At 42.1% G+C, this 24028-nt stretch overlaps 1 protein-coding gene across 1 annotated transcript in view; it reads right to left on the bottom strand.

Moving 5' to 3' along the window:
• Positions 1–24028, bottom strand: part of FSTL4 (follistatin like 4) — a 1219954-nt gene that overhangs the window by 666997 nt on the left and 528929 nt on the right. Inside the window, exon 2 of the mRNA XM_089686641.1 lies at positions 4985–5151. Coding sequence (XP_089542767.1) covers positions 4985–5151 — 167 coding nt within the window. The remainder of the gene's footprint in view (positions 1–4984; positions 5152–24028) is intronic.

The following is a 24028-nucleotide window of genomic DNA, read 5'->3' as shown; positions in this document are numbered from 1 at the left end:
ACGGCCTCCCATTGCTGCTGTCTCCATCGCCACACTCTGCTGCCATGTGCCACTTTCAGGTCTCTTCACACTGCTGGTGTGTTTAATTTTTTGACATAGGGTGCAGGCAGATTACGGGCCTCACATAGCTGCTGCCAGGCCCCTAATCTGCCATGGGCCCCTATATACCGCCTCCTCATGCTGCTGCCAAGTCCAGAGTCTCTCATGGGTCCCTGTACGGCCTCCCATTGCTGCTGTCTCCATCGCCACACTCTGCTGCCATGTGCCACTTTCAGGTCTCTTCACACTGCTGGTGTGTTTAATTTTTTGACATAGGGTGCAGGCAGATTACGGGCCTCACATAGCTGCTGCCAGGCCCCTAATCTGCCATGGGCCCCTATATACCGCCTCCTCATGCTGCTGCCAAGTCTAGAGTCTCTCATGGGTCCCTGTACGGCCTCCCATTGCTGCTGTCTCCATCGCCACACTCTGCTGCCATGTGCCACTTTCAGGTCTCTTCACACTGCTGGTGTGTTTAATTTTTTGACATAGGGTGCAGGCAGATTACGGGCCTCACATAGCTGCTGCCAGGCCCCTAATCTGCCATGGGCCCCTATATACCGCCTCCTCATGCTGCTGCCAAGTCCAGAGTCTCTCATGGGTCCCTGTACGGCCTCCCATTGCTGCTGTCTCCATCGCCACACTCTGCTGCCATGTGCCACTTTCAGGTCTCTTCACACTGCTGGTGTTTTAAATTTTTTGACATAGGGTGCAGGCAGATTACGGGCCTCACATAGCTGCTGCCAGGCCCCTAATCTGCCATGGGCCCCTATATACCGCCTCCTCATGCTGCTGCCAAGTCTAGAGTCTCTCATGGGTCCCTGTACGGCCTCCCATTGCTGCTGTCTCCATCGCCACACTCTGCTGCCATGTGCCACTTTCAGGTCTCTTCACACTGCTGGTGTGTTTAATTTTTTGACATAGGGTGCAGGCAGATTACGGGCCTCACATAGCTGCTGCCAGGCCCCTAATCTGCCATGGGCCCCTATATACCGCCTCCTCATGCTGCTGCCAAGTCCAGAGTCTCTCATGGGTCCCTGTACGGCCTCCCATTGCTGCTGTCTCCATCGCCACACTCTGCTGCCATGTGCCACTTTCAGGTCTCTTCACACTGCTGGTGTGTTAAATTTTTTGACATAGGGTGCAGGCAGATTACGGGCCTCACATAGCTGCTGCCAGGCCCCTAATCTGCCATGGGCCCCTATATACCGCCTCCTCATGCTGCTGCCAAGTCTAGAGTCTCTCATGGGTCCCTGTACGGCCTCCCATTGCTGCTGTCTCCATCGCCACACTCTGCTGCCATGTGCCACTTTCAGGTCTCTTCACACTGCTGGTGTGTTTAATTTTTTGACATAGGGTGCAGGCAGATTACGGGCCTCACATAGCTGCTGCCAGGCCCCTAATCTGCCATGGGCCCCTATATACCGCCTCCTCATGCTGCTGCCAAGTCCAGAGTCTCTCATGGGTCCCTGTACGGCCTCCCATTGCTGCTGTCTCCATCGCCACACTCTGCTGCCATGTGCCACTTTCAGGTCTCTTCACACTGCTGGTGTGTTAAATTTTTTGACATAGGGTGCAGGCAGATTACGGGCCTCACATAGCTGCTGCCAGGCCCCTAATCTGCCATGGGCCCCTATATACCGCCTCCTCATGCTGCTGCCAAGTCTAGAGTCTCTCATGGGTCCCTGTACGGCCTCCCATTGCTGCTGTCTCCATCGCCACACTCTGCTGCCATGTGCCACTTTCAGGTCTCTTCACACTGCTGGTGTGTTTAATTTTTTGACATAGGGTGCAGGCAGATTACGGGCCTCACATAGCTGCTGCCAGGCCCCTAATCTGCCATGGGCCCCTATATACCGCCTCCTCATGCTGCTGCCAAGTCCAGAGTCTCTCATGGGTCCCTGTACGGCCTCCCATTGCTGCTGTCTCCATCGCCACACTCTGCTGCCATGTGCCACTTTCAGGTCTCTTCACACTGCTGGTGTGTTAAATTTTTCGACATAGGGTGCAGGCAGATTACGGGCCTCACATAGCTGCTGCCAGGCCCCTAATCTGCCATGGGCCCCTATATACCGCCTCCTCATGCTGCTGCCAAGTCTAGAGTCTCTCATGGGTCCCTGTACGGCCTCCCATTGCTGCTGTCTCCATCGCCACACTCTGCTGCCATGTGCCACTTTCAGGTCTCTTCACACTGCTGGTGTGTTAAATTTTTTGACATAGGGTGCAGGCAGATTACGGGCCTCACATAGCTGCTGCCAGGCCCCTAATCTGCCATGGGCCCCTATATACCGCCTCCTCATGCTGCTGCCAAGTCTAGAGTCTCTCATGGGTCCCTGTACGGCCTCCCATTGCTGCTGTCTCCATCGCCACACTCTGCTGCCATGTGCCACTTTCAGGTCTCTTCACACTGCTGGTGTGTTAAATTTTTTGACATAGGGTGCAGGCAGATTACGGGCCTCACATAGCTGCTGCCAGGCCCCTAATCTGCCATGGGCCCCTATATACCGCCTCCTCATGCTGCTGCCAAGTCTAGAGTCTCTCATGGGTCCCTGTACGGCCTCCCATTGCTGCTGTCTCCATCGCCACACTCTGCTGCCATGTGCCACTTTCAGGTCTCTTCACACTGCTGGTGTGTTAAATTTTTTGACATAGGGTGCAGGCAGATTACGGGCCTCACATAGCTGCTGCCAGGCCCCTAATCTGCCATGGGCCCCTATATACCGCCTCCTCATGCTGCTGCCAAGTCTAGAGTCTCTCATGGGTCCCTGTACGGCCTCCCATTGCTGCTGTCTCCATCGCCACACTCTGCTGCCATGTGCCACTTTCAGGTCTCTTCACACTGCTGGTGTGTTTAATTTTTTGACATAGGGTGCAGGCAGATTACGGGCCTCACATAGCTGCTGCCAGGCCCCTAATCTGCCATGGGCCCCTATATACCGCCTCCTCATGCTGCTGCCAAGTCCAGAGTCTCTCATGGGTCCCTGTACGGCCTCCCATTGCTGCTGTCTCCATCGCCACACTCTGCTGCCATGTGCCACTTTCAGGTCTCTTCACACTGCTGGTGTGTTAAATTTTTTGACATAGGGTGCAGGCAGATTACGGGCCTCACATAGCTGCTGCCAGGCCCCTAATCTGCCATGGGCCCCTATATACCGCCTCCTCATGCTGCTGCCAAGTCTAGAGTCTCTCATGGGTCCCTGTACGGCCTCCCATTGCTGCTGTCTCCATCGCCACACTCTGCTGCCATGTGCCACTTTCAGGTCTCTTCACACTGCTGGTGTGTTTAATTTTTTGACATAGGGTGCAGGCAGATTACGGGCCTCCCATTGCTGCTGCCAGACATGTAATCTGCCATGGGCCCCCGTACCGACTCCTCATGCTGTGACGTTGCAACAAGGTGTAAATCAACCCTACATATGTTAGACCGCCTTTACGAACAGCTAAAGGCCATCACAGATTTCCTGATGTTAAAAGCGGATAAAGGTACTCCCTGTGTAACTTAGATGTCAGCCATTGTCAGCTCATGTGTGACACCTGCGCTTGCTCAGGCCCTTTGAGGAGGCCACGCTATTCGTGAGTCGGCAGGACTATGGGATGAATGAGGTCAAATCGGCCATGGGCCCCCGTACCGCCTGTTCACGCTGATGCTGGTCCCACAGTGTGACCTGGGTCCCTGTACGGCCTCCCATTGCTTCCACTCTGCCATGTGCCACTTTGAAATCTCCTCACACTCCTGCGGTTGTCCATTTTGTCATAGGTTGCTGGCAGATTACAGGCCTTCCATAGGTGCCACCAAGCCCCATATCGGCCATGGGCCCCCGTACCGCCTGGTCACGCTGCTGCTGGGCCCACAGTGTGACCTGGGTCCCTGTACCGCCTCCCATTGCTCCCACTCTGCCATGTGCCACTTTCAGGTCTCCTCACGCTCCTGCTGGTTTCCATTTTGTCATAGGTTGCTGTATGGCCTCCCATTGCTGCTGCCTCCACCGCCACACTGTGGCTCCAAACACTGGTTTTGGCCCCGTGACTGGCCAAAGGAGTGAAGTGTGCAGTGATTCTAAGATCGACGGCACTCATCTGCATGTCATACTGACAGACAGTATTATTTCTCTTCCCCAGCAGACTCCAAGGGCATTTAAATTAAAGGTACAGTGTTCTGCACTAATATTAAGTCTCTCTGAAGCCTAGAAACACCCTTTTTTAAGTTAAATTCACAGCGAATTTATTCGACTCGAATCGAATATTGTCCACGAATTCGCCGAATCAGTCGAATCGAATTTTTCATTTCTTCGCTCATCTCTAGTGCTGAGCATACCCTTTGGCTCTATATAAATACTGTATTATAATAATAAAAATAATGTTTCTTTCTATCGAAACTGCAGCTTGACATTGCATGCTATTGTTAAGTCGATGACATACCAGAATGCCCAGATCCTTTTCAGCCATTGACTCCTACAGTTGTACTCCTCCTAGACTGTTTTTTTATGTACACCATGCTTCTTCATATTCTGTGCTGTAAGTAAGCTACTCCAGACCGCTCTATTCTGTTTACAGAGTTGGATGTAGTATACTTCAGACTGCCATATTTTGTATGTTATAGATCTGACTCCACTGCTCTCTAAAGGCTGTGCCGTATGCTATATTCTATATACCTATCACCATCACAGTATTGTCATACAGACATTATATGGACTGGAAGTTATTAATGCCGCAAGGACTTCTAAATTCCAACCTGTTGAACAAATAGTCAAACCTTTGCAAGTATTTACTAAAGCAAAAGCATTATGCAATTTGTAATAAATACAACAACCAAGCAGCAATCTCCTTTATTTATTCTGAAAGATAACATTTGATTGGTTGCTATGGGTTACCAACATTTCCTTGCTGCATTACCCTGATAAGTAAATCCAATTGCTGTATGGATACTAAAATATTTTTGACTTACATTTATATCTTCCAAAGCTAAGAAGTTAAGTATTACTCCATTCCGTTTCCAGATAATAGGAGGCCGCAATGTTCCATGAATCGCACAAGTCAACACAGTAATCAATCCTACAGTTACAGTTGTCACACTGAACTTCTTATCCTCATCAAGCGTGAGCTGCAAAACTTCTGAAAAACAGCATAAAAGGGGAACAATATATAAAGATGGTATTCTAAAATAATCAAGGGTATTTTAGTCTTTTTTTTTACCATTTTTTTCATATTAACACATAGCAGCTTAAAGAAGAACATAAATCACCAACTACTTAATTTTGTTTTTTATTCCTGGTAACTGTGGAATTATTAAAAAAAAAACAAAAAAAAAACAGACACATACTCACTAGTTCATGGAGTCCATCACTGTCTTCCTTCAATCACCATTGTATTTCACTGTGCTCCAATGTCGCCATCTTAGCCTGACATCTTGTGCATGCACAGCCAAGTCCTGGCAGGGTATGTGCACATGTGTGGAGTTATGTGAACCTTCTGCATATGCACAGAGATCTGTTGAGGCTTTGCCAAGTCTGATAAACTGGAAGAAACCTGCTGATTTCTGTGCATATAGGTTTCATTTGATTTCACACATGCAGACACACTTTGTGGCTCTACCTGGTCCTATAGAGCCTGTGGCATGTCTGAGTGTGTGTGAGATTGTGCCGCTCACCTCATCCTCACATAGGTGAAGTTAAACATGTAAAAGCAAAAAAAAAAAAAACATAGTTTAAAAAAAATGTTGGGTCCCTTTTGTGTAAAATGGACGTGGGTCAGAGGAGAGAAAGTCTGCTTAATGACCATAGTTTTGCAATGTTTGCATATGTTAGTTTACCTGTACAAATCTTGAGAGTACTTGGTGTATCCAGGTGAATTATACCTTGTTTTTTTTCAGGACAAATTAGACTTTAATTTAGTGGTAAATGTTAATGAACAACTCCTTTTTTGTTTTAGTATCAAAGAAAAACTTGCCCAAAATAGTAAACAAATATACTGTATATATTTTTTAACTATAAGTTACATACTGTATTTCTCACCATTATTATGATCTAAAAACAATACAAAATAAATTTTCCAGTTAAACTGGGATATATTACAAAATGGGAAATAGTGTGTGACTTCAAATCTTGGGAAGATTTTATGAAAGTATTTATCAGATGGCATTTAACCACGGCAAGGTTACACTATATTTTCCCAGCTGTTTCACCTAATTGCTTTTGAGGATGTCCCCAAATAGGGACTATGGTTCATATATTTTAGTCCTGTGAAAAGCTGTTACCTGTTTGGCAGAAAATGAGCTCTCAGCTAAGTTAAAAGGTAGGCCGTATACATGAACATGGCCAATTGCCTGCCTTTTGCTCCTACGTTGCAAGAAAAAGTATGTGAACCCCTTGGGATTACGTGGAGTTTTGCATGAATTGGGTATAAAATGTGCTCTGAACGTCATCTAAGTCACAACAATAGAAGAACACAGTCTGCTGAACATAATACTACACAAACATTAGATATTGCCATGGTTTAATTGCACATAACATGTAAACATTTACAGTGCAGGGAGGAAAAAGTATGTGAGGCCCTAGCTTAATGACTTCTCCCAGAGCTAATTGGAGCCAGGAGTGAGCCAACCTTGACTCCAATCAGTGTGATGATATTGGATGTGCTGCTGACAGCTGTCCTGCCCTCAAAAAACACACACCTGTTTTGGGTTTACTGGTTTCAAGAAGCACTGTCTGATGTGAACCATGCCTCGCAGAAAACAGCTCTCAGAAGACCTACGATCAACAATTGTTGACTTGCAGGAAGCTGGAAAGGGTTACAAAAGTATCTCCAAAAGCCTTGATGTTCATGTGTCCACGGTCAGACAGACTGTCTACAAATGGAGAAAGTTTAGCACTGTTTCTACTCTCCCTAGGTGTGCTCGTCCTGTAAAAATGACTGCAAGAGCACAGCGCAGAATGCTGCATGAGGTAAAGAAGAATCCCAGAGTGTCAGCTAAAGACCTACAAAAATCTCTGGCACATGCTAACAGTTTTGTTGACACATCTACAATAAGGAAAACATTAAACAAGAATGGAGTACATGGGAGGACACCACGGAGGAAGCCATTGCTGTCCAAAAAGAATATTGCAGCACGTTTGAAGTTTGCAAAAGAGCACCTGGATGTTCCACAGCACTACTGGCAAAATATACTGTGGACAGATGAAACCAAGATTGAGTTGTTTGGGAAGAACACACAACACTATGTGTGGAGAAAAAAAGGCACAGCACACCAACATCAAAACCTCATCCCCACTGTGAAACATGGTGGAGGGAGCATCATGGTTTGGGGCTGCTTTGCTGCCTCAGGGCCTGGACGGATTGTTGTCATTGATGGGAAAATGAATTCCAGAGTTTATCAAGATATTTTTCAGGAAAACGTACGACCATCTATCCGCCAACTGAAGCTCCGCAGAGGATGGGTGATGGAACAGGACAATGATCCAAAGCATACAAGTAATTCAACAAAACAATGGCTGCAACAGCACAGAATACGCCTTCTGGAGTGGCCCAGTCAGAGTCCTGACCTCAACCCGATTGAAATGCTGTGGCATGACCTTAAGAGAGCGATTCACACCGGATATCCCAAGAATATTGCTACACTGAAACAGTTTTGTGAAGAGGAGTGGTCCAAAATTACTCCAGATCGTTGTGCAGGTCTGATCTGCAACTACAGGAAACGTTTGTTTGAGGTTATTGCTGCCAAAGGAGGGTCAACCAGTTATTAAGTCCAAAGGTTCACATACTTTTTCCTCCCTGCACTGTGAATGTTTACATGTTATGTGCAATTAAACCATGGCAACATCTAATGTTTGTGTAGTATTATATTCAGCAGACTGCGTTCTTCTATTGTTGTGACTTAGATGACGCTCAGAGCACATTTTATGCCCAATTCATGCAAAACGCCATGTAATCCCAAGGGGTTCACATACTTTTTCTTGCAACTGTATTCCTGATTTACCACATCCATCATAGAGACTCATTCATACTATCTGCATAGCCATGCACTGGGTGATTGCACTTCATTGGCAAACTGCAGATGTTCCCATTTCGCACATTAAAGATTAGATTCCATTATACTTATTGAAAAGATATTTTATATTTTACAAAAATCCATGCCCCATTTTGAAGAAAAATGGGATCTTTGATATACTCAGACAGACATTATACTGATTTCTTTTTGTAGATAATTCCACTTACTACACTTATTGAGATTTGTTGAGCTCTTAGCTGAGATTGACAATAATTCACATACTTTTTATAGCGTTTACTGACACTGTTTGTAATCTTTTACTATGTACAGTAGAGACTATAGGTTTCTCTGAGAATCTCAACAGCTTGTTATGGGGGCACAAGTGCTGGATCGCACCTCTGCTGAGCTGTGTGCTTAGACACACACAGTGTAGCTCGAACTTGCCCTCACATAGGGTTTGACTGAGAACAGAAGGAGCTAATGGCTCCCATTGCTCCCAGCAAAGCCTGTGAGAGCAGGAAGAGGGGATAGAAAACCTTCAGCCAGGCACAGCACTGGATTGATAGAGGGGAGAATGCATTAAGGTAAAACTTTTAGAGTTTAGAATTTTAAATTTGGTGGAAAAAAATTAAAACTACATTTTTACCACAAATGTTTCATATTAGCTGTACATTTTGTGCGTTGCCATGACTCACCAGCAAAATTCAACCCAAAATGAATTCTCATACCTCTAACATGCATAGGGATACCACATATATGTGTATTATTTGTTGTTTGTACCCATACTGTAGTTGGAGTCAGAAACCATGGTGCCTACAGAGAGGCTAATAATTCATAATCTATCTATCTATAGAGCACTGCTTAAACTGAAGGCACTATAAGGCCTCGTGCACACTGCTGCTCATGAACGTGAGTGCAAGAGCTTTTGGTGTTTTTTTTTGCCAAAGCCCCTGAACTCAAGTCAATTCAATAAAAGTCTATGTGTTCATGCACACATAGACTTTTATCAGGTTTTAACAGCAGCAGCATTTAGAGCCAGTAAATCTTCCCTCTCCTGAATGCAGAAGAATTGTGTTTAGCACATGGGTATGTATTAATTTCAATGGGCAGTACTCTGGCCAGACATTAATAAATGACTAAGCGCTGAACGCATTTTTGCCACCTTTAGTGTTTTTCTACTGCCAGCAGAAAACTGTTCCAGTCTGCATGAGGCCTTAGGCTCCATGTACATGAGCTTACCCTGACCGCCAGCCGAGGGAAAACACAAATCGTGGCAAAACACGGCAACCGTGTTTTGCCACGATTTGCACTGATGCTAACAATAAATGCACTGATGCTAACAATAGCACTGACATTAATACAGATAGGAACACTAACATGCAATAATTTTTCTTTTTTCATTTTAAAACACAGATACTGATGTTAACACTTGCAATTGCACAAATTATGACACTATTGGCGAATTATCAGATGCACACTACTCCCCACACATGAAAACCGTAATAAATCATAAACATTTTTATTTTTTTTATATTTTATGTACTGACAGTAACGTTGACACTGATGGTAACATGAATACTGATGCAAACACTAACAGTGCCAGTAACACTAATATGGACAGTAAGGGGTTTATTTACTAAAGCTGGTCCACTCAGCATCTCCTGCAGCTCTGCATAGAAACCAATCAGCTTCCAGGTTTTATTGCTAAAGCTTAACTGAACAAGCTAAGGTTAGAAGCTGATTGGCTGCCATGCACAGCTGCACCAGATTCTGAGTGAACCAGCTTTAGTAAATAAACCCCAAAAGGTCACAGAAACACTAATGCTGACCTTGAAAATGACACTGTTGGTGAAAATGATGCTACTACTAACACTGACACTAGTGATCAAATATCTCCACAATGATTATACAAATTATCTTCTTTTCTCAACGGTGTTCTGAGGAGGAAAATACACTGGAGGCATTTTACAGATTTCCCATTTATGTGATCACTAATCTGAAACCAAGAGCTGTCAATGACAGCTTGGTCTCTGTGCGGGGGTATGCATATGAACCAGGGGCGGACTGACCATTTGGAAACTCGGGCACTACACGAGGGCCCAGGGTCAGTAGGGGCCCCATGAGATGCCCCTGGTACCTTTTTTGAGTTTGGGAAAGGACACAGGGGCCCCATGATGCCCTATTGCCCGGGGGCCCCATGAGTTGTCAGTCCACCCCTGATATGAACACACTCCCAGCACAAACACACAGGTATGCACATATGCAGCCCCACAGACAAAGGACCCCTCCTGTGAAGCTATATATGTGCCCATACTTGGTGAGAAGGGGTTAAAGCAACCCCATTAATTTGTAAATGTTTACATAAACTTCTGTCACACATAAACTATGCAGCTTCAATGAACCAGAGAATCTGTTTGCCTCTCCCACAGCATAAAGAAAATGGAGCAAAGCTGGCAATTTCAGTTTGCATGTAGATTTTCATTTAGGTTGAACATGAAATTGATCTTAATTTCCAGAATTCAAATTCAATATTTGTTTTCATATTCAGTCGATTTCATGGTCACTAAGTTTTTAGTTTTTTTTGCTGACCCATAACGCCCTGTTCAGCCTTTTCCTTTGGACACAGCAACCTCACAGCAGCCAATAGGCTGTGATAACTGAAACACCAAATCCCTCACTATATGAGGTGGAGCTGAAAGTAGCCATTGGGCATTATTTACTAAAGCTGGAGAGTGCAAAATCTGATTCAGCTCTGCATAAAACCCAATCAGCTTCTAGGTTTTATTGTCAATGCTTAATTAAACAAGCTGAAGTTAGAAGCTGATTGGCTAACATGAACCTAGTTAGTCTGACTGAAAAAAGACAAAAGTCCATCCAGTTCAACCATGAAAAAAGTTACTCAGATTCTGAGTGCACTAGTTTTAGTAAATCACATGCACTCTCCCAAGAAAAAAAAACTCTCTAGCAATACCCACTAAATTGAAAATGTGCAGAAGGGCTACAGGTTCAGTCTGTCTTTTAGTAAATCTCCCCCACAGTGAGCAGGTTACAATATAGTAGGAGAACAGAAAAGTCAATGGGTATAGATTAGTTAGGTTACGTTCATACTAGCTTTGTCAGCAGGCGTCAGACAGGCGTTTGGGAAGCGTTTTTAACCTCCCTAGCAGTCTGATTATGTCCATATTTCTGTGCTCAAAGCGGTACATTTTTTTGCATGGAAATATGTATTTTTTTTATTATAGGCCTGTAATTTTTAGGAATAACTCACTGAAATCTGTCCGAACAAGAGTGTAGTAAACATCCCGGGTATGTTAAAATTTGAAACACGAAAACATACATTATAATTTAATAAATAATCATAAAAAATAATAATATAATAATAAATTTAATTCAATAATATAATCAAACCAAAAACACTGAAATTTAAAATATAGCGCCAAGTTCGCACATCACTGACCAAAGTCGCAAAATCGTTTTCAGTGTCTGATGACGAATTTCCCCACAAATCATTATCACTCAATTCTGGACGCCATGGACGTTTCTCAGTTTCCAGGCAGAAAGAACAGTAAAAATGTAGGCAGGGCACAGGACAAAGCACTAGGGACAAAATGTATGTGAAATGGTTTGATATAATAATGTTTTACTATGTTATTTTAGTGAATGTCACTTTTTGTCATTTTCAAATTTCCCGCTGCTCCGTCCTCGTATGTCTCGACGTCACAGGGGACGGAACCCAGAAGACAGATGCCAGGTTAACGCTTCTCAAACGCCTATGAAAATTCTGCACATGGCAGCACACAGTGACAGTTCACACTGAAGCGTTACCACTGCTTCGCGGCAAAACTGATGCCTCATGTCAAGTCAGGAGCAGCTGAAGCCTCCCATTCAAGCCTATGGTGATGCTCCTCAAACGTCTGGCGTTTGCGGAGCGTTAATACCATTAAACTTCATTATAGGCGTTTGTGGTACGGTTTTAACACTTTGCAAACTCCTATCAAACGCCTCAAAAATGCGCATAGGGCGTTTGGGGAGTGTTGGGGGAGCATTAAATAAGCTTCCCAAATCCCTGTCTAATGTCTGTCAAATGCTATAGGGTCATTTGGCAAGAGTTAGAAATAAGTCAAGTGCGAACGAGCCTTTAGGGTGATTTAGTCAACTGAGCTTGTACATTTCAACATGGGTGAACCTTTAAAAAAAACTCTGGGGTCTCAGGGAACCCTGATAATAATTACTATATCTACAGCTCAGGTTACATTAGTGTCAACATTTGGCAAACTTAAAGTGTTACTAAACCCACAACAGTAAAATCAGTCTGTATATGCAGTAAAGCATGCTTGTTATACTCAATGTGAAACCTCAAGGGTTAATCCTCTGCATTGTGTAAAAAGGCTGTTTGATCCTTACTTCTCTGCCCCTCCTCTTCTTCAAATGTCCACGATGATAAGACAGACTGAACCCGTAGCCCTTCTGCACATGCTCAGTTTAGTGTGTATAGCTAGCGAGTTTTTTTTTTCTTGGGAGAGTGCATGTGATCAGCACATGGTCAATCAGCACTGTCCAAACAGAGGTTGGGAGTTTTGCATTCTCCCGGAGCAGAAAGAAAACTCCTTTTACAAGCTTTAACCTGTGTTCAGCTGACGTCACAAGACTGCTCTAACTGCTGATGAGAAAAGGTATTTAGCAGTATATATTTACTAAAACAATTGCACTTCCATGTTGTGTGTACTGTGGGAGACAATATATAGTGAATAAAGGGTCCTGGATTTAGTAACACTTTAAAGTATTTTACACCCAGGGCTGCTCTATATAACATACTTATTTTCAGTAATTATGAAATAAGTAATAATGGCCTGAATAAAAAGGTTTACTGTTCCCTTACATTGGTGTTATATTGAAAAGTGCCACTTTACACTGGTGGTCATTAAAAAAGGTCCTTTACATTGGGGATCGGTGAAGAAGGGCTCCTTCAGATAGGTGGTAAGCAGAGAAGCTACCCTTTAGATTTGTAATTAGTGGGAAAAGACCCACTTTACATGGTAATCATTGGGTGAGGGACCACCTTACACTGGTGATTAGTGGGAGAAGGGCCCCATTGCAGTGGTGGTCAGTAGGAAGTATACTACTTACATTGAGGATCAGTGAGAAAAATGATCCTTACACCAGTGTTCATTGGGAAGAATCCCAGCTTCCCCTTACAGATGACTAAAAGAACATTGGTGCCAGAGTCTACAGATTTTTGAGATTAAATTGCTAATTTATTAACTTGACCTCTAGCAACTTGTGGAGAAACACTAGTTGAGAAAGTTTGTGATAGAATAAATAAAACATTATAGGGGGTCCAGTCTCATTACAGAAATATCTGATAATGAGACAAAATGGATTTTTCAACTAAATACTTCAGGATTAATGTAGATTTAGATATTAACTGTTTTATATCGAATCATTAATATCTGACTTTTCTTTTCCTATGGATGGATTGTTACTGAGTATTTAACTCTTGTAATTCTTACTGTGGAGGTTATCACTATTTTTGCTGAATAGAAAATGAAAGCGCTTTTGTTCTAGTAGTCGTTTGGAGGTCACATCTTCACTGTGAGCTGCTTTCCATTTATGAGTGGAGGTATATAGTGATTTTAATACAGCATTAAATAATTGGATTGAAGTGTGAGGACTTTACTTTGGGACTGATTTATGTGTAGACTTCACTTTCAGATAGATTAATAGATCATGATATATATTTGTTTACTTTAAAATAATAATTTTATTGTGTTTTTCTCAGTGCTGTTCAACACACTTTATGTCCTAATTGATTTTAGAGTGTATTTCATAAATCAAAGAAATTGCTGTTATTATACTGTAAAACCTCTGATGTATAGCCAATTTTTTATAGTGTTGGATCAATTCAGGAAGGATTAGAACCCTTCTCAAATTACTGTGTGTCCCAGTTGGGGAATTTTCACCCGCTCTATTTGTCCTGTTCAACATTGTCAAAGAGAAAGTCATACAATGAAACAGTGTTCCAGCTCTCAGCAACCCCTGCCAATCTACACAGTGCTCTTGATTGTTCAGGACATGGACATTGTGTGAGTCAGTTTACAAAATCCTGGGACTGGTGTTTAGGATCCTAGACACTTGGCAACAATGTTGGCAGAAATGTCAGTGGCAGCTGATGTATTTCTCCTAGCACAGTTCCTCATCAACTAAACTTCACTTATAGTTAGTTCACCCCCATGTTCGTTTTGTGGTCGATTGTTTGAACCTAATGAATGTTCAACCGTAAACTTTGAACTCAATGCAAGTCTATGGGACTTTAAATTCAAAAGTGACCATTTTGAAGGCTTATATCCAAGTTATTGGCCATAAAAAGGGTATGGGGACTCAGGTACAGCCCTGAGGGACTTGAATAATTGAAAAAAACTATTTAACAAAGTACTGTTTTTAAAGGGGCAGTCATTTTTCATTGCTTAAAGTAAAAAAAACTGAAAAGTTAAAAGATTATGCCTGGGGGGTCCTTTTAAACTAGCCCACATCTGTACAATGTAAAGAACCTGCTGCAACAGGATTGACATTTTTATAAAAAAAAAAAAAAAAAAAAAAAAAAAACAGTGTGGGGTCCCCCCTAATCCTTACCAGACCCTTTAGGTGTGGTAGGAAGGTTAGGAGGGATCCCACAGTAAAAAAAAAAAAGAGTGTGAGGTTCCCCCTAAAAGCTATACCAGGCCCTTTAGACCTGGTAGGAATTTTAAGGGAACCCACCTCCAAAAAATGGGGGGGAAAGTGTGGGGTCCCCCCTAAATTCCTACCAGACCTTTGATCAAAGCACAGGCCTGGCAGGTCAGGAAATGGGGGGGGACAATCAAATGCCCCCCTTCCTTCAGCTTACCAGGCCATGTGCCCCCATGCTGATAGGCACAAGGGCCTCTTCCCCACAACCCTGGCACGGTGGTTGGGGGGGTCTGTGGGCAGGGGGGCTCATTAGCATCAGGGTTACCCTTTAAATAAGTGGCCACCTTGATGATGCCCCCCCTTGTGAATGAGTAAGGAGTACGTGTACCCCTTCTCATTCACTTAAGGGTTAAATTCAGTAAAAAATAAAGAGACCAGTCTTTTGAAAAATTCCTTTAATTGAACAAAAAACAAAAACAGCAGTTTTTGACAAGTCCTTTAATTAAAAAAAAAAGCAAAAAAAAGGTTCCATCAATGTAATCCATCATCAATCACATCGTCCAGCATTGTCACAACAACGCCTGGTATGGCTTTTAGGCAGGGGCGGACTGACCTTTTGGAAACTCGGGCACTGGCGAGGGCCCATGTCAGTAGGGGGCCCCATGAGATGCCCCTGGTACCTTTTTCATAGGCTTTTTTGAGTTTAGGCAAGGACACAGGGGCCCCATGATCCCCTATTGCCAGGGGGCCCCATGAGTTTCAGTCCGCCCCTGCTTTTAGGGGAAACCCCGCACACTTTTTAAAAAAATATATGTTACTGTGAGTTTGCTAGAGTGAGAGCAATAATTATATGGCCATCATTTACTATTAACTCTAAATGGTGTCCTGTAAAGTCCTTTAAAATGTTGCCTATAAACAATTTTAGGTAACATAATTTGCTGCAGTTTCACAGGCAAGAGTCAATTTAAGGCTTGACATTTTTAGTATTTATTTACTGAACACAACATTATCTTTTATATTTTACTGAAGAATTGGGGAATATATTGTATTTGTAAGCATTAAAATTAACTTTGGTGTATTTTTTACTGAAAATATTGGTTTGATAAACCCCAATATCATGTGAAACAAAATAATTGAAAAGAACACCATTTTGTTCTCCTGGGTTTCTGATTTCAGAAGATATGTATAATTTTGCAGGGTTTAACTGATCTTCTGACCTAACTGTACTTTTTCTTATGTGTGCCAAAAACAAAACAGTTCTGGCAGCTAAAGGTATGTATGTATGTGTGTAAACGATAACAATGGACTTTTCTAATTGCTCCTTTTGGGTATATTAAATATACCATTGAAAACATTTTGTTAAATATGTTCTATAAATGTAAAAAAATACCTTGTTAATCTTGTAAGAAATTCAAAGATGCCTGTATTATCTCAAGGAGTCTAATCAGCTTCCATGTTCTATTCTTGTACCATGGAACAATTGCTCTCTATATTGTGTAGAAAGAGAGTTATGCAGGCCATAGATGGCTCGAAAACCGGCTGTTTTTTCGTCTGATAAACGAAACATCGATCGTTCATTAAACCGACGTAACTACCAATTATTTGGAAAATTGGCCGATCAAGTCATAAAGTTCACCCCATATCACAGGCAAAATTTCTGTTCCTTCCAGGTTACGGCTCATGCGCATATTTTTTTCTAAAAAAAATGATTGTACGATTTGACCATCATTGACGCGAAAATCGGTTGTTTTCCACGAATTTTATAACATGACCGATAATCCAAAAGTGGAAAAAACACGAAAACCCACTAACAGTGCGAAAATCGTCCGATTAATGTTTCGGACGAAAAATTGCCCGATTTTCAAACCATCTATGGCCGGCATTAGAGTGACTGTGTAGTTTAGCAAAAGAAAGCTAGGCAGGGCTAATGGTCCAGAAAAGGCACTTTGTTGTCAGTTTAGTTCGGGAAATTAGGAGCAAAATTCAGAAATGGCAGGTATTTTGCTGTACCTGCAGGGAAGGGGGCAGGAAGGGGTTTACATCTGGGGTGATCAAAGGGTTAACTGTGTGTGTGTATTACTATCTGTGCTGTTTTACTATGGAGACATGTTGCTTTGTATTTCTCTGCTGTGCATGTGTGTTTTTGACACATTCCGGTGCATTTTTAATGCTTTTCAGTTTATTTTTTCCTCTCTATTTTGCATCAATTTAAATAGGGAAATGTTCATTCCAGTGTGTTTTTGGTGCGTTTTGGTACAGTACAGTACTGTGCACAAAAAATGTAGATGTTCTACTTTTGTTCCTGCAACCGGAACGCACTGGAACTGCAAGCACTGCTGTGAACTATGACATTGACATACATATAACCTACTTTCTGTGCATTTTGGATGCAGAATACAAGCACACTGTATTGTGAACTGACCCTTAAAGTGTTACTAAACCCAGGACCCTACATTCACTCTATCTGGTCTCCCACAGTACACACTGCATAGAAATACAATTGTTTTAGTAAACATAAATTGCTATATACCTTTTCTCATCCGCAGTTAGAGTAGTCTTGTGACTTCTATCAGTGTTCAGCAGAGCACTGGTTAAAGCTTGTAGAAGGAGTTTTCTTTCTGCTCTAGGAGGATGTACAACCCTGACCTCTGTCTGGTCAGTGCCGATTGGCCCTGTGCTGATCACATGCACTCTCCCAAGAAAAAAAACCCTCTCTAGCAATACACACTAAACTGAGCATATGCAGAGTGTCTCACGATTTGTCTTATCATAAAGGGACAATGGAAGCAGGGGAGCATCAGAGAAGTCAGGATCAACATCATTTTTTTTAACAATGCAGAAGATTAACCCCTTCCACGGTGAGTATAACAAGCATGCTTTACTGCATATACAGTACAGATTGATTTTACTGTTGTAGGTTTAGTAACACTTTAAAAAATATAGACTTTATGAGAAAAACAAAAATAGGACTGTAACACCTCACTGGTATGCAAAATCACACTTTGACATCTGATTAACATATTTCTTTTTTATCTCTAATCCTGTCTGGGGCTTCATTTTTTTACTAAATGAAGGCTTGGCTGCCTCCTTGCCATTTCTTATAATCACATCTTGGAAGGTGTTACATAGGGTGTTGATTCATGGCAAGAATCTACTTCCTAGTATCATCCACAGACTGCTAATAATAATCGTAATTTAACAATAGGACATCTATGACTGAGGTCGTTGGAGGGAGCATGTATAAATGAGTACATAAAGATCTACCTATGAATGCAGAATTCTATAGAAATGATTCACTCTTCAGAGACATTTTATATTGTAATTATCAAAACTGTCATTCTTTTTTTTTTTTTTTATAAATGGAAGTACTGTATTTCTATGAATGTTGTCTGGTAAATAGCATTATGTCAGGATAACTGTACCTAAAATTATATGCAAGATGAGGCTTTATGAAATGACACTGATATGAAATATCAATTTGTCCACTGCAGTAGACTGCATTCTTCATTTATTGTACAGAGTAGAATTATAACATAATGTCTGTTAAAAGGTAATCAAGTCATTAATGTCCTGTAATTAGTTAATAAAATATAACAGTTATTTACAATCGTAAAAGTTTTTAAAAAAATTTAGATATTAGTATGTGTGTTCCTGTAGGTTTTTTTTTAAACATTTTTATTTTTAGTTCAATCAGTGAGGTTGACCATTAGCTCATAAGGACATGCTGTATATGGTATATTATGCATTCCTTCTGTTTAAATCAACATCAAGCAATACAAATGATTTACTTACTGTATGTGCCCAATTTTGAGTCTATATTTTAATGTGCACACTCCCTTCCCAGGCTTTCTTGCACTCCCATATAACAATTACTAGATTGTGTGTTTTTTTTCTCTAGGAAAATAATACATTGCTTCAAGCAGCAAGTTCTTGTTTTAGCAGAAGCAGACTGTCTGGCAGGAGAAAAAGACCCAGACAATGGAATTATTGCACTGTCAGCCTTGGTAAGCTTACATTACACATCTCCTGCTTGGCTGTATGCTGCCTGCTATCTAGTGCTGCTGTCTGCCCCTGTAGGTGAGCCCCTTTCTCTATGCTTTCTGGTGGTCTTGCATACTCCTTGCATCCTTGTCTTCCACTGCACAATGTAACAGAACCGGACGCAGACCGCACTTGGGTATTTCCGTTATACTCCAGCTTCCCTGTCCGAACACAAATCCACGGACACCACCGACGATCATGCAGGAAATAGACAGCATCAGATTCTTCTTAAGACAGGAAGTCAACTGCTTTATTTTTACACAAACACAAGATATATACACAGGGCGAGGAAATACAACCAGAAACAGGAAACACATCATCAGGCCCTCCCAGCAGGGGGAAGGGCTGCAGGAAACACCCCCCACCAAACCAAGACACAGAACAATGGGATGCAGCACATGACAGTGAACAATGAACGATGGAACAACCACATGGCAGTGAACAATGGACCAACCACATGGCAGTGAACAATGGACAACCCCCACACCCATATTAGAACATTTCGCCCTGTACCCCCTAACAGGCACAGGGTGCCTTAGACATAAGAGGGATTTGGGAAGATGATACAGGGGTCCCCACATCCCCAAAAATCACTCCCGTCACACACAACATCTGCATCCACCCCTCTGAACTACTCAGATTGTGAGATTGTGGGTCTCAGGTTCTGTCCCTCTTCTCTAACATTTACTCACATTCCTTGCCTGGCACACATCCTCTACCTAGTAGTGCAGTGGTTCCTTTTTAGGCACATACAGTAAGTAAATCATGGTTTCCATGATATCCTGTGGCAGGCCAGAAGAGCCTGCCTGCACCCACTTCAGATGACCATACACAGCAAGTTCACCTGGCAAAAATTTTGTGTAAACACAAACTTTCCAACTGCCTGATATGAGATGCTGCCATGCACTGGAACTCAATGGTGGCCATTCTGCAGTGACTGCACTTGCAGTAGTGGGCTGTTAATGAGTATTTAGGTGATTATGGTGCAAGGACAGGTTCTAATGATCTGGGTTTTATTTATCGCATTAGTGGCTCTGATTCAGGACAAGTGCACCAACCTGTCACTGTTCAAAGAGGAGTCCAGAATGGTGAGCCCCCAGTGAGGTAGGGATTAGTGACACACTCACTTTGGCCTTTCTGCTGGAGCACACCCTGCCTTATGATAGACCGAGCACTAGAGGAACAACAACAGCAGGAGGAAGAGGAAGTCTTTTTGGGGTGTCATAACCTATGGGATCCTTACACAACCTGACTCCATCCCCATGAAGAAACAGCAGACAAACAAGCACAAGGAGGGAAGGGTTAGGGGGCTAATGGTAATGAGGAAGAGGACATGGGGCTATGGCCTACTTTTACCAAACCCTGTAAATTATACATGAGTAGGGTGATATTTTTAAAGGAAATTGTCCGTAGTGGGTTTCTCTGCCACTGGAAATTTTGTACTCTTTAATGCTGAAATGCCTGCCCAACAACCTCAGGATTCAATCCATTAAAGAGAGAAACCCTTACTGGTTGGCTGCCCTTTTGGATCCATGTTACAAGGAGAAAAAAACATACCTCACCTTGTCATCACAAAGGGAGCTAAATATGCACAACTTGGGAGAGGTGCTGCTGAAGAACCCCTTAAAAGCCTTGCAGAGAGTGGCAGTGTCCCCATTCATGGCCCATGTGTGAGGTTTTTACATCTTTCATTACATTGCATAGGCCAGACATGGTAGCAGAAGTCACAGGCAGAACCAGAACCATATGATTTCATATTGTATGTGGTCAATGGTGGATGCAGGTAACCTTAGAACAGATGACCCCCTGGACATTTGGTTGTCCAGGATAACCCACTGGCCTGAGCTTTCCCAGTATGCAATTGAGCTACTGGACTGCCCTATAGGAGGTGTGCTTTCAGGGTGGCCATTTAGTTCAGTAGGTGGTTTTATGACAGAAAAAAACATTCACCTTTCTTTAGACACAGTTGGCCTTTATCAATACAAACCGGTCCTGCATCTGCTATAAGTACCAATCCCCTGCAGCTGATTTTATACATTTTGTCTTTAAATCTGGCTTTGAAAACACTTTTATACAATACAGCATTATCATCTCCTGCCATTGCTCTGCCACCATTACTATTCTCTGTCTCTGCTGCTGGCCTGCACCAATACCATGCTGCAGGACTGCCAGTATTACCTTCTCATGTTGCCTCTATAGCCCTGTACTGTATCTTTGTTCTAGCTGTCAATGTGGTACATATACTGGGGAATTAAGCAAAATCCTGACAACAGTTTTCTGACAGTACTATTTTTAGTTTTAATTTAAGCAAACATTTGCACCAGTTTTGGTAACATTATCAACATGTGAGGTAAACTCAGGTAATTCTTACTGTGGCCACATTTTGAATAATGCTTCGAATTGCAGTGACAATATTTTTAAGAATTACTGCCAGTTCTCAAATTAGTACACTGGTGGTAATTACGACCAGCTCTGAAGTGGCATGCAGAGGTATGCCAGTACTCAGAGTGGGCTGTGTCTTTGCTAGCAAGCTGCCATGCACTGTATGTGACAGCTTCCTGCACAATGTTGTATTACCTGTCCCATTCAACTGTTGACCAGTAGATTCCCCAGCTGAAAAGTAAATGTAAGCAATTTATCTCGGGATGCATGTGCTCACATTACCCAAATATTGCATTGCAAAATAGTGCTTGGCCCTTGCAAAATTCTACAGGATTCCAGGACACTTTGTGAATCTCTCCTACAGTGTTTTCACAGCTGAAAAATATTGGCTTTTTTTTTTTTTTGCAGAGTCAATCAATTATGTAGTGCTTTGAAACTATCAAGGTCCAATATATAATGCTTCTGTACATGCTCTTTGTTTCCTATTTCTTGGCTTATTCTGGTGCTATATGAATCAAGTATTATAACATGAGGCTTCCAAGAAAGTGATTAAAATTGTGCTAATACAGTGTGTACTATGTTCCTTCCAGGAAGGCTAAACAGGAATGTGTGTTAACTAATGAGATCTACACAGAAATGCTCCATGTCTTGTAGTGTATTCATTCTGTTTTGATGAAAAACATATAGAGCAAACTTTGTTTTTTTGACCTCCAAAGCTAAATAGGAACATGTTTAAGGCAAAAAATATAGAAATTTGCTAGGTGCCACATTATAATTCCATTTTATTATGGAAAATATAAACTTTGCATTTTTTGGCCATCCAAAGCTAATGGGGGATGTTAATTAGCATTACAGCAATGCCATGTAGACCTCACTGGCTAATGATGCTGTCTGTAGTATATTAATTCTTTTTTAACCAGATAAATATAAACTTTTGTTTTATGACTAGGCTAAATTGGGATGTGTTTTTGGCAATGAGACAAGAAATTGTAGAAATACTATGTATATTTTGTGAATCTTATTACTTCTATTTTAATCTAAGAAGGGTAAACTTTACAAAGCTAAATGAGGATGTGATTAAGGTAATGAAGTGAACAAGAATTTGTAGAAATAATACATACATATGCACTGTGTAGCATGCTATTATTATTTTAATCAGAGAAATAAAACATTAATTTTTTATCCTCCAGATCTAAATGGAAAACTGTTTGCCAGTAATATCTAAGAGAAATTTTTAAAATATTACCTGCAGTGTAAGCAGTGTGCACAGTATTCCCTGTTCTTTTAGTGCAAAAACACACACACTTGATTGTGTATATTTGGCCAGAACAGCTGCATTTATTGTATCATTTTTAAAATGTGGCCTACTTTAACTTATGAAGTGCTGTTTATGTAGTCTGTACAATAGTTCTTGTTTCTTGACATATATACTTAAATGTGTTTTTTTCGAATGAAAAGATGTAAGTTGTATTTCCTTTTCAAAATATGGCCTACTCCAATTGCTTAAATGTTGACTATGGAGCCTGTGTAATATTTCTGGCTTTGTTTCAGAAATAATACACTCTAAATCCTATTTAACAGCTTCCGTGCCACCCTATAGCAGAAATGCTGCTACAGGGTGTCACGGGTGTGCAAAATCACGTTGCGGCCTCGGATGTCAATCACTGGGTCCCGGCCGGTGATTTTTCGCCTGCCCCCAGTGATTGCCGAGTATCTCCGATGGGGTAGAGACCTGAGTATAAACAACACAGATCTCTCTCCTGTCAGCTCCTGCATATTGCTTTGTATGGCTCTGCTTAGCAGAGCCATTCAAAGCAGTAGGATTACAGTGAAACACAGCACACTTAGTAAAATACACACAGCACACAGTTAACCCTTTGATTGCCCCACATGTTAACAACTTCCTGTCCAGTGCCATTAGTACAGTATCCTTGCTTTTTATTAGAACTGATCACTGTATTGGTGTCACTGGGAATGTCAGTGACACCAAGTCAGTTCCCCCAGTGTCATAAGTCCTGCCATAAGTCGCTGATCGCCCCCATTACTAGTAAAAAAAAAATTCCAGTATCTATACCGTCATTTGTAAACGCTATAACTTTCACATAAACCAATTAATTTATACAAATTGTGATTTTTTTTTAGCAAAGACGTAGTGGAATACATTTTGGCCTAAATTTATGACGAAATGTGATTTTTTACATTTTTACTAGACATGTTTAATAGCAAAAAGTCAAAAATACTGTTTCTTCTCAAATTGTTGGTCTTTTTTTGTTTATAGCGCAACAAATAAAAACCGCACAGGTGATCAAATACCACTGAAAGAAAGCTCCATGTGTGGGGAAAAAAATCCGTAAATTTAATTTTGGTGCAACGTTGCATGACCGCACAATTGTCAGTTAAAATAACGCAGCGCCGTATCACAAAAACTGGCCTGGTCAGGAAGGGGGGGGGGGTAAATCCTCAGGAAGGAAAGTGGTTAATGATAACCTGTCTTGTCTCTCCCTCTTACACTGTGACCTGGTAAAACTGCTTAGATAATGTGCAGTATTTCTGTGCAATAGTTTTGGCTGCTGTCTCTGACATAATTAACAGTCATTTTTATTTCACAATAAAACCTCCCTTCTCCTCTTAACCACTAGGGGACCACCCACAGTACATATAGTGCGGCAAAGCGGGCCCTGTGCGCAGGATCACATTTATAAATGTCATCTTGATTTTAGGGTAGGGGGCACACGCGTGGCACGCAACTGCCCTACCCGCGGCAACGATCGCGGCCAAGGGTGTCAATCACCAGGTCCCGGCCAGTGATTACCAGCCGGAGCCTGGCGATTGCCGGCAAACACTGACAGGGAGCAAAGCTGCATTGTTTTCAATGGAGCTCTCCTCCCTGTCAGTTTTCAGCACACTGTTCCGGAT

This window comes from Staurois parvus, unplaced genomic scaffold (assembly GCF_062004578.1).
Source record: "Staurois parvus isolate SC_StPar_1 unplaced genomic scaffold, SC_StPar_1.0 ptg000403l, whole genome shotgun sequence".
Lineage (NCBI taxonomy): Eukaryota > Metazoa > Chordata > Amphibia > Anura > Ranidae > Staurois > Staurois parvus.
Note: the sequence above shows the minus strand (reverse complement) of the source record. Positions and strands in the feature narration are given on the sequence as shown.